The sequence below is a fragment of the Stegodyphus dumicola genome, chromosome 7, assembly GCF_044657685.1.
Source record: "Stegodyphus dumicola isolate Sdum_Otavi_A_Nest chromosome 7, ASM4465768v1".
NCBI lineage: Eukaryota > Metazoa > Arthropoda > Arachnida > Araneae > Eresidae > Stegodyphus > Stegodyphus dumicola.
This window is the reverse complement of record NC_140774.1, coordinates 100,249,158-100,261,515: the sequence shown is the minus strand read 5'-3', so window position 1 is coordinate 100,261,515 and position 12,358 is coordinate 100,249,158. Positions and strand designations below refer to the sequence as shown.

Genomic DNA, 12,358 nt, shown 5'->3' with positions numbered 1-12,358 from the left:
CCGGTAGGATCAATCAGGTAGCCTTTTTACGTTCATAGTCGTTCGAGCTGCTTGCAACTCGAATAGGCCAGTGATAGGGCACACCTTGGATTTGCGCTGGGAGCCACTGTCCTACGACGGCTCTCTCTTTTGTTTCATACGTACGGAATCTTAGCTCTTGCTTTCATTAGCGGTTCAAAACAGCAGCGTCTAGTCCTAGCACGGTTTGTACTTCACGCATGTGCAATAGGCATATTTTCAGCACTGTAAACTTCGTCGCTTGGACAAAGAACATCTAAGTATGTGTTGGCTTGGCGATGAGTTCACAATTCAAACTTTAGCGATACGTAAGTAAAGTGCTGCGGAATGTGTGAAATTTGTTCATTTTGTGCCCAATTATTCGAGCAATTATTTACCGGGGCCTTAAACAAGCTTATAAGGCGAGCTGTGTGCCCAAATATGTGATAATTTATTTACTGGGGACTTGAGAAAGCGTATGGCAAAATAGACGTTATTCTTTTTTTACTCGTATTGATGTTTATGAACTGCTTCAATTAGTGCTGTAGGTTCTTGTAACGTGCAATAATCAGTTAACTTTATTGATTTTAATATTTTGCATTTTTGTTTGATATTTCATCAAATATTTAATGTTATCATAAAATTTCTTTTCAAGTTCATGCTTTCCGCAAAGGCTTGTCTCATCCTAGGCAAATAATTCTTGAGAGCTTAGCATAATTAATTAATTTAACCTCCTTTTACAAATTTGTTTTTTATTTCATATTTACAGTTATAGTAAAAGTTCATCTTTTAACAGGCATTCAGCAAAATAACATACTTTGGTCCTTTCTTTTCTTGATTATAATATCGTACCTTAGTGGTAATCCAAAACAGGTCCTCGAACATTCCAAACATACAAAATTACCTTCCATACTAATCACGCTAAATATAAGAAATCAGTAACAGCTTAACTTCTTCAACGCTTCAAGCTTCTTATTCAGGCTTAACTTCTGCATCGTGACAAAATTTAGTGGAATGACAACATTTAGTTACCAATCTCATGATACATCGCCAATTCTGCATAACGGACGACAGCCAATAGCGCCAACGAAGCTTGTCATTGCGCATGGGTGAAGCATAAACCATGCTAGGGCTAGACGCTACTGTTCAAAACTCACTACGTCTTCCACGGCATCAGAGGCCTTCGTTGGCATCGAGAGGCTTGACTGCATGGAACGCTATTGCGTCTTTGCAGGGCGCAATTAATATAAAAAGGAACCTTACGTTGTATTTGCTTAAATGATTGGAACAAAAAAGAAAAACAAAAAAGGGGGTATGATCTATTTTTTATTGAAAACGACGGGAAAAAAACGCACAATCCTGGTTCCATCAGTGAAAAAGAAACTTTAAGTAAGAGGTTTATTATTGTCACAGGATTCTCTTAAAATGGAAAATTAAAATCCTTGAAAAAATGAAGACTGACACAGATATTGCATATAGATACCTTTTCAATGTACTCCTGCGACGTCTCTTAACATTTCACCTATGGATTAATGTGTCTTTGGTCTAAAACTCTTTCTAAGTGTGAACGCACCACAATTGATGGACTTTGGGAAGAAGTGGAAGAGAAATGGAAACCAGTACCCCAGGAAGTTTTACGAAAAGCTTTTCTATCACGGAAATCACGATACAGCATTTTAGCTTACAAAAAAAGCTATCAGACTGAACATTAAAAAAAATACTCTTTGCGTTTTAAACATTAATTAGACAGTCCCGAAATCGTTATAAAAATGTGTAAACACCCTCTAAAATTGGAGTTTACCTTGAAAACGTGTATCTGTTAATCCAAATTATGTCAAATATATTAATTAAATGACTTAAAGATATATCCTTATGTATTGATCATCATATTACATTTGTGCTAAACTAAACGAGAATCCTAGTATGTGATTTCAAGAATCCTCGTATGTGGATACTTTGTTTTAAAATACTTTTTTTATCTTGGCTGCACAGCCCGAAAACAAATGTGAGCTAATATATTGATGTTAATTTTATCACGGTCTATAAACGAATCAAATTTTTTTCCTGAAAGTCGCCAGCTGTGAATTCATGTCTAAATTTCCACCTTTCTAGTCAATAAACCTGAATCTGCTCGAAGGAACAGACAAGCTAAAGATGGCTTTGTTAAAATAAATATACTTTTAATTCCAAAGTGGCATGACAAAACATTTTTATTTTTTCCAACCTAACAGCAGTACATAAAATGATTCGCTAGCTGTTTTCAGCGCTTATGCAGCTCTGCTATTTGGTAAAGCATTAATGCGATGCTTTTTTTACATATGAAAAATAGATCGCAAGTATCAAAAGCAGAGATACACAAACTGTAACAACTATGACAATTGCATATTGTAGTGAGAAAGCCGGTCTGTGTGACAAATGTTTTCCTTCAACACAGTTTCCCATGCCGTCGCAACGAAATTTTCCAGAATGACAATGCACCCCAGGCTTATGAACATATGGATATCCATAAGAAGAATAACTACCTAATTCTGAGGCAGGAACACAAGTGTTATTCTTCATGCAGCATATTAAGCATTCTTTTGTCAGATCATTTTTGCAAGAACAAAGAGAAAATCCGTTATTCAGGCATACAGAGTAATTGCAAGCATCACCTTCACATGGTGTTGCCATTAGTTTGCAAGTTCTGATTGTTTGGCTTCTTTTAGGAGGAGGGCATTCTGAGCTCTTACCATCGCAGAAACTTTCCAGACAAAGGAATTCGTCACTAAAACACTTAATTTCTTTATTTGGTTCAACTGTGCATTTATCTGTGCAGCAAATGCTCTCTTTTGGACTACATGTGAATCCTTTTTTTTTGGCGATTCTGCACCTTGTTTCATTAGACTCAGTGTCAGACGGAATGCAGCAAGGGTCAATAACTTCACAAGATACTTTAGATCCACAGTCGCATTCCTCGTTGAGTTCCCGAATAGCATTTCCACAAACAGCTTCTTTCTCTCGCAAGCACTCGCCTTTTCTCAAAAGTAGTTTCCATATATCTCTTCGGCTACAAGGTGAAAATTGTTTCCCACGTATAGAATTGTGCGTCGAAACTGGATACATCAAATAGCTGCCAACTTCGTAATCAGAAGAACAAGCAGAATCTACTAAAGGATCGTGTTCACTTCCGAAGCAGTGACCTATTTCATGAGTTAATGCTAATGTGGTAATTCCTAATGGAAGAAGGGTACTGTTTCGTAGACGCAAATTTATTACTCCAGTGTTAAAGTAGAGAAGAGTAGAACCATCAATATCGAAAATAGGGGTTTGACAAATTCCACCGAGTCCAAAAGAAAATCTTGTATCAGGTTTGAATGCTTCTCCGATTACTAAACCTTCATAGGCACGATAGGTCAGACTCATAGAAAGACAAAATTCTGAATCTTGTTTTCTATACACAAATTTGTCAAGATAGTCTGATATGTCAGGAGAGTTGGCCATAGGATAGTTAGAATCTTGAAGAGTTTCGTAATAGGAAATCCTTGTAACTGAAATTCTTATTCCATCAGGTTTTCCATCCATATTAAAATCTGTTTTCCTAAAAATATCGTCAGAGAATTTTCCATGTAAATACAAGTAGGCTGACATTCTATCAACATCTTTATTAAAAAAGTTATACAAGGTATGATCAGCGACTATTTCCATTTCACAAAATACGTCAGTATTCCTCGGTAATTCTAAGCCTTTGTGAATTATAGTAGACTTTGTCGTAATATTAGGAGTTTTATACATTAAGTTCCATGCAGGAAAGGTCGAGGATACTTGCGATATATTCCATGATAAACGATGTATATCATGGCTCCGATACACAATGATTTTTCTAAAATCGCTCATATTAGAAAAATACAAAACCGCTGGTTCGATGAAATAAGTTGAATAATTATCCTTTATTATACCAGAAAAACTTTCATTATGCAAATAACCAATTACTGATGATGTAAAAGGCTTGTGTTCAAGCGCACCTTCATAAAAAGTAGCAAGTGCATTTAACTTGACAAGACTTTTCAAAGAATATAGCACCGTTGAGATGGCTTTAAAACCCTTATCTTCATATAAAAGTAAATGAAAATTCTTATTATATGATTTAAATTTAACTTCAGCATCTGCTTTATTTTCTGGTAATTCATTCTTATCTTCCTGTACAGATAAACTTTTCTTATTACCAAACACAGTTATTTTGCATTCCACTACATCATAGGTGTCTAAAAATTCAGGTAAACTATCAACTCTATCCAAAGGAATAATTGCAAACAATATATACAATAACCGCAGTAGAAAAGTTGCGTACATAAATGTATGTATAAAATTACCTGCTGTCGTATTTACTGCAGTCACCTATTATTTAAAAATATTGATTAGATGAATAAAATTGCTGCCAGTTTATAAAAGTGAAACTTCAGAATGATGATCAGAGAAAAACAAATCATGATAGTACACTAGATCTAGTAAGGTCAAATGAAGTTCTTCTAATTTCCGACAACAATATATCCTCGCAATGGTTTAAAAACTATTCTTGTTTTGGCAAATTTAAATTTAAAAAGAATTGAAAACATTTCAAATCAAACTTTTTGCATGTTTCTCCGAGCTATATACTGATATTTAGGAAAATTTTAATCGCGTCATGAAAAGTAAAATACAAAAAATATGACTCCTGTACGACAAAAATTGACAGAGATATTAAAAATTAAAATCATAAGCACAGGCCATACACAAATCGAAGAGCGAAATGTTTGAACTTGTAGTTATCAAAAAATAAGGTATCAGTTTAGAAAAAGGTTTCTGATGTTAAGAAATTAAGTGATGAGCATTTCAATGCAGATTATTGCCAAAATAATTTTTTCCAAAACGGAGATTTTATTCGCAGAATTTTACAGAATTTGTGTTCTAGAAAACAGGCTTCAGTATTGGAACGTAGTTAATTCGTAATATTAAGTACATTTTTTTTATATAAGCTGAAGGTTTTGTATTTTAGATTTAGAGAGTTTCTGGCAAACGCGTAGCTCTGTTAGATTTTTTCCTGCTCTGTCTAAAAGATACCATCTCTGTTTCTGCATTCTTTCGCAATCGATTGCTTTATACGTATCCGCCGGTAAAGTTCGTTGAGCCAGCTTATAGATTAATTTATTGCGTATGTATCCTTAGACTCGTAAGGCTCTCATATTAAACTAACCAGTTATTATGATTTGGATTTTTACTTTAACTTCTTTCCGTATTTCTCACCAGAATGCAAATTAGTTTGTTATGTATTTAAGTTGAGATTTTCGGATCTTGAGAGAGACTTCCTGACAACAGCGTAGAGTGATTAGATTCTGACAGATGTAGCCAGTTGTAACCATCTCAGCTTTCCGTTCTCTCGCCGGCGATACTTTAAACTTAGTCGCTGTTAAATTATTGAGCAAACATATAATTTAATATTTAACTGTGTAGTCTTAGACTAGTTTAATTTAATTTGCCTGCCCTTATTTAAATCGCACTTACTACAAGCTGTGGTTATATGTAGCACAAATAGTGGCCTATTTTGTTAATACACTCATGTCTATAAATAAAGGATAATGCAAAATCAGGCAAAGGAAGAGTTAGAAGCAAAACAGATTTGACTTATTTGTAAAGCTTATTTATTAAACAAAAGGTAAAGAGCAAAAAAAGATGCTATATGTTTGATATTATTAAAAAAATTAGCGATTTTTTTTCCCTGGAGCAAATTACAAAAAGAAACCTATTTAAAAAAAACCAATATTACATGGTTGGTACACCTGTTAATACATTGTATGTCTCCCAGACGATGCAATACAGTCCATACAACGCCTAAGCATGCTGAGTATCAAATTATCGATCTGATCTTGGGGGATATTACACCACTCAAAAAGCAATGCTCTCCGAAGTTCCGGTAGACATGTAGGAGGAGGTGGACAGGCTGCAACTCGTCGGCCAAGCATGTCTCACACGTGCTCTATCAGGTTCAATGTTCCTTCTAACCTTCTTCGGGAACATACAAGGACCTGACTCGGAACAGAGAGCTTACTAAAGCTATGTTCACTAATTGTGGTAAGTAGACAGGATACAGACGAAGGGTATACAAAACCCTTTATTTTTCTCTATATACAATAACTTCCGTACTTCGGAATACACTGACCCTCCACTCGGGGTCTAACGTAAAAAAAGTATAAAAATAAAACTAAACTCTAATTTAACTTTAGAATAATACACGTGGAAGATTGGCCTTATAATAACAGGAAGCGTATGTAGCACAGAGACTGTGAACACTACAATACGTTTAATTTATCAAGAGGATTAAAACCTCTGGCCTGGAAGGCGAACAGCAACTGCGTAACTTCTAAGGTAAGCGGCCTGCGTTGACTCACTGCTTCCTCTCTTTCGCTTGGCAAAAAGCCACAACTTAAGTACTTGGCGTTCGCCAGACAAACTTTGCATAAAAACCTTCACGCTTATAATTCTGGCCGGAAATAGAAAATAAGAAGTGATAGTAAAGATTTAAAATAAAATAAACGTTAGTAAAACTTAAGATCCTTACAGCTCTACTAGATTCAAGTCCGGTGAGAATGCTGGCCAGTCCATACGGGTGATATCCTCCTATTGAAGGCTTTCGCTTACGATGTTTGCACGGTGAGGACGGGCGTTGTCATCCATAAACAAAAATTGTGCGCCCGTGGCGCCCCGAAACAAACTTACATGTTGTTCCAGAATGACGTCCCGATAGATTTGGCTTGTCATGGTTCCAATTTGAACATGCAGGTCAGTTCTGCAACCCAGAATAATTCCACCCCAAACAAGCACTCCTGCACCACCGTAACGGTGTCGTTCAATGATGTTTTCTTGGTGGTAACGGGTACCTGGATCTCTCCATGTGAAAGTCCGGCGAGAATCAGACTGCAAGCTAAACCTGGACTCGTCGGAAAACATCAAACAAGCCCACTGTTGCGGTGTCCACAATGCATGCTCTCTACTCCAGGCTAACCGCAGGCGACAGTGAGTTGCAATAAGTGGAACGCATCTGACAGGTCTACGAGCATATAGACCAATCTGCCCTAAGCGTCTGTACACAGTCTGCCTTAAAATTGTCGTACCAGTTGCTGAAGAGAGCTGACGAGACAGGTCTGAGGCTGTGCTCCGCCTGTTTCTTTTAGCAGTAACTGCCAAATACCGGTTCTCATTCGGCGTTGTAACTCTGGGGCGACCTGTGCTGTAACGTCTACTCACATTACCATCATCTTGGAATCGTTGCCAAAGCCTGGAAATGACCCTCTGGGCAATTCCAAGTTCGTCTGATACTTCCAGTTGGGTACGCCCACATTCCAGACGGCCGATAATTCTACCACGAAAAAAATCATCCAAATGCGTCCTTTGTGTCATAACTATTCGGTTATTGCACTGAAATGCTTACAAAGCGCCTGCGAACAATTTTACTTCTTTGCCTGTATTCCTTATATATCACTCTCTTACACTCTCGTCATTGTAACGTACCATCGGTGTCATCTGGTTACTTCCTCAAATTTGCATATGATTCTTGAAGATGTGTGTAGTAATTTTACAGGTGATATATTTATTTTAGAGTTCGATTTCCGCGTGACTCCGCATTATCCTTAATTTATGGACATGAGTGTAGTTCAGTTTAAATAAAATGGTTATTTATCTCAGACATAACGCTAACTCTCTACATGGCCATTAGGGTTATAGGACTGGAAGTTCCAGTATTAGACTAAGTATACCCTTATCTATTTTTATCAACGTTTAATTTTAAGTATCTTACATCACCAGAAGTAGTTGTTTATTTGTAGCACAAATCGTGCCTTTCCGGTTAAAAAGTTCAGATAAAAAAATAAATAAAAAAAAAGTCGTTTAAACTTTCACAAGTCTCTATCATACTATTTTCAGACGTAACGATAGCTCATTAACCTGTCTAGTAGTGCTGTAGGACTGAAATTCAAGTATCAGGTCAGTTACAAACTTACAAGTTCCTGTGAATTACAAAAATCACCTTACAACTATGCGTGAGTCCTAACAGCTATTAAAAAAAGTCTTGTCACGCATTTTTGTGAAGGGAGTGGAATGCAGTTCCTTCGAAATAGAAATCCTGAAAAATCAGCTTACTTGCAATGGGCTTCTGCTTGAGATCTTAACCTAAAAAATATTACAGTTAACTCATAGAATAAAATTTAAGCTCAATGGATTCACAAATCAATTTAAGCCATAGCTTCCTACTGGACAATATTTAAGTATCAGTTACAGCTTACCATTTAGCTAGCTATTCCAGTGGGAATTTTCAACACAGGCAAGATTTATAATCAGCCATTCGTCAAACTAGTTAATTCAATTTCCAAGCTCTGCCCACTTTTCTCGATATTACGCTGCGATTTCGATTAAGTCCATTTTATATGCAGACGCTTGCCACTCCAAATCTATATAATCTTCTGGAAAGAACGAGTTGCATGACTAAAGTGCGAAAAAAAAGAAAAAAATGTACAGAGTCATAGGCATGGAAAAAGAAGAAAGAAAGTACCTTATATACTCTGCCTTTTAAAGGACGACTGCAGCTTAGGGGAGCCATTCAACAAATTCTGATAGTGACGAATTATTACCCGCAACCTTTTAGTTCGGGAGCTACTTTTACAGCCATTGAGAATTTTTCAGGTCAGGAAACTGAAGGAATCCGCACTGCCCTCGTCGGGATTCGAACTTCGGATCTCCTAAATATGCGCCGAGCGTGCCTCCATTTACACCACAAAGACATGCGGTAAGGAGGGAGAAAATGCCTCATAGTTTCCAGATGATTTTGGTTTTCTGTTTAGATGGTTGTTTTAGAGAATCATTGTTTTATACCGATGTCTATCAATGTTCTCATAAGCATTGTTCACTATCAGAGACGGTCGTTTTAAGGTAATAGTCACCACAATAGGATTCATTATATTATTCTTCTGGAAGTTTTACCTCATTTCCAAAAATATAGCACTCCAAAGAAAGTTTAGTTGATAGTTATGCTTCTCATATATTTTGCTAAATATTGTCTAAAAAGTAAAGAATTTTGGCTTAATTTTTTTTTCCTTCATTTTATTATTTAGGCGACAAAAATTTCTAATCAAGATTTTACAAATTCTCGGATCATTATGTCACATTATATTGCCAGGCGACTTACTGAATATTGCCAATAAGAACTTAAATTCATCTTTCCTGTGCTCCGTCAAACACTTCCCAAAATCAAGTCACTTCTCAAAATGCTGTTATTCAGCGTTCGACAACAGCCTTATCCTTCAAAATATAACTAAAATTCTCAATAAACGGAGTTGTGAAGTACGTATTTAACGTATCACTTTTGCGTTTGCTACACATTGGGGATACTTTAAGTTTTGTGTGCTATCTAGAATATTCATATTCTATTTCTGGCTTGAGTACACTTATAAATATTTCCTAAGGATATTAACAGTCATTGTTTCCTTGCTTTACGCCGTTTCGGTTCACAAAAAACTTACCAGGAACACTATTTTTATGATCTGGAGAAAAACTGTACATCACATAATGCAATGAAACCTCGGTTTATGAATTTAATTTGCTCCTGAAGGCTGTTCATCATCCGAAACGTTCGTAAACCGAAACTATTTTCCCTATAAGAATTAATGTAAAATGATTAATTCGGTCTTGGATTATAGGTAATAACGTTTTTGAACTTTACAACTGTACTTTGTGTACAAGTTCATGACACACACACACACACACAAAAAAAAAAAAAATGGAAATCATTAATTCTATAACAAAAAAGATATCAAACAGATAAAACAGGCGAAAATTGAATTTAATTTTAGCGCACCTGTACGAAGGACAGTAAATGACTCTACTTAAGACTCACTGGATTTTCGTTTCACTAAAACTTTGCCTGTGTTTAAAAATGTTTCTGAAGAAATACATAACATTGTCAGTGAAAATGCTTTAGCCGGCTACTGTTTTATCATGGTGGTATTATAACTGAACATTTTGCATCTTGGCCTCCTCTGGTAAAAATCTCGCGAGTCGATGAATTAGGATCATCTTTGTTTCCGTCTCCTTCCTCAGAAAACAAAGGCCCACCAGCGTAGAAAGTCCTCCACCCCGAAGTCATAATTCCTCTTAGGCAGATAGCCCTCAAGCTTTTGCCATGATCACATAAACCAAACCAAACCATCCTCTGAAGGCAATTCCTTCACAATCGCCTTTTGTTATTGGTTGAGACAGTTGCAGTTCATCCTTGTGGAGGTAGTTTATATGATTCTTTAGTAACGCCCGCTATGCATTCATTCTTAAATTCTCTAAGCTGAAGAATAGACACACAGTTTGGTTTGGTTTATTTGATTATGGCAAAGAACTCGAAGGCTCTCTGCCTAAGGGGAGGGATGCCTTCGTGGAGGAAATTCTAAGGAAATTTCTAAAGGAAATTTCTACATACTACAGAAAAAACAGGAAGAACACTAAAGCACTGCTAACTGTTGGCAGGCCAAATTAAGTTGATTGTACCGACGTGAGAAATTCTTCACCTTACCCCAATCACGTATCCAAGCATACAAGCATATTAGTGAAAAGGCCTGAGTCTTCTATATTTTTTTCATTCAATAGTAGTCTCGCGCGTAAACTCAGTCTCTATGTCTTTAAACGCTTTAAAACTATAAACGCCGTATTTACAACAAATGCATAACTGAAATGCATTCGAGGGCCTAGTAAAATTGCTTCGGGGGTCTCTAGTTTGAAACCTCTCCTGCAAAGTCACTTGCTGCCATGCTTTGTTAATGAGAGTTAAGCAATAGAAAATATAAAAATGATATTTCAAGAAGTCCCTGAGTTGCAAAGGTTAGGTTAGAATACCTTTTGAAAATCATTTGTTGCTAACCTGAGTGTTTGTAACCCGAGACACAGTTCATCATCTGAGGCGTTTTTTGTTCAGCTAATTTGTTCGTGATGTGAAGCATTCCTGATCTGTATTTGATAAGCACATGTATATAACATAGCACATGTATACATGTAAGATACATCTATTGCACACTTGCATGCATTCTGTCTCCTGTCATACTATTGCAGCTTCAGAGATTCAGCCGTACTGAGAAGAAATGATTCAGGTTTCAACTTACTTTTGTTCTAAAGATAACTACATTACTCCCTATTCGATTCCGAACAAAATAAAGAAGATTTTAAACACTGCTGTCAACCGCAGTGTATATTATACATTTTGGAATATATTTATGTGACCCTCCTCAAGCGCATGGAATCCCATTACATCATTTAATGGCCTACCAATGAATTCCTTTAATGGCCAACTAATTAAGATTGCTGAATGCTGGGAGTTCGAACCGGATTCGATTCTAGAACGGGCATGGTTTTCGTAGTTTTCTCCATACGCAACGTGAATATGAACCAATTTCCCTTAGAAAATTTTCGAAGAAGGCATCCCTTCCCTTAAGTCGAGAGTCCATATTCAATTAATCTGATTTAACTTCGCACCATTTATCAACAGCATGGAGTATTATCATACTTTACATAAACTTTGCGATTTTTGGGAGTTACGTGAATGCATTTGCAGTGAAAAAATTCAAATTCTTGTCTGTTCGAAGGAAAGAGTCACCGCATCATTTGAATGAATAAGCACTGAACTTAAAAGCAGCTCGAAAGCAGACAGTGGTTGGATAGCGTTCGGTAATGTGATGTATTGTCAATCATACACACATTGACAAACTGTAAGGCATAACTGGAAGGCAAATACGAAAATATAAAAAATAAAATTAGGTAAAAACAACTACGAACTAGCTTACATTTTGAATTAAAAAATAATAATAATAAAATAACGCTATCGATTTTCAGAGTGACCACTCATAGGACCTTTTTCTTCAGAACCAAAGAGATTCATTCATACAAATTTGCACAAAGAGATTATTCGGCTTTTGTTCAACCATGTCTATTTTGTATGGCTTCTTCTCTATATTATAACATCAAACTGTTGCAAAAATATTAAAACAAAGTTCTCAGGAGCATACTTGAGATGCTTTCTATTTCATCAGAAACAGAAATAGTCATCATAATCTTAAAATGGAAATAGTTTACGTACTCGCTACAAAGAACAATAATTTAATAAAGAGAAACGAATGCACATATGCTCCATATAATGGCATATTCAGTTATCAGATTTTTGAAGTTGACTATTTTATTTAATCATAGACTCCTACCTCCTGAATTTACAACACGTCTGCTATGTAGATGGGCATAATAAATGTATCTAATGTAAAATGTAGAATTATCCCAGTTTGCCTTCTTTATTGGCTTGTATGCTGCCCAAACGGAATAGTGTCTC

The 12,358-nt window shown here is 36.2% G+C and overlaps 2 protein-coding genes across 2 annotated transcripts in view; both read right to left on the bottom strand.

Annotated features, from left to right (window-relative positions):
* The window catches only part of LOC118200804 (neuronal membrane glycoprotein M6-a-like), a 109,916-nt gene that overhangs the window by 64,807 nt on the left and 32,751 nt on the right, over positions 1-12,358 (bottom strand). The window lies entirely within an intron of this gene.
* LOC146996285 (disintegrin and metalloproteinase domain-containing protein 10 homolog) lies at positions 2,216-4,326 on the bottom strand. Its single transcript, XM_085821331.1, has one exon. The coding sequence runs from the start codon at positions 4,324-4,326 to the stop codon at positions 2,293-2,295; it is 2,034 nt and encodes a 677-aa protein (XP_085677457.1). The 3' UTR covers positions 2,216-2,292.

Excerpts from the sequence above, each read along its gene's own strand:
- LOC146996285 (XM_085821331.1), bottom strand. The coding sequence starts at position 4,326 with ATGTACGCAACTTTTCTACTGCGGTTATTGTATATATTGTTTGCAATT.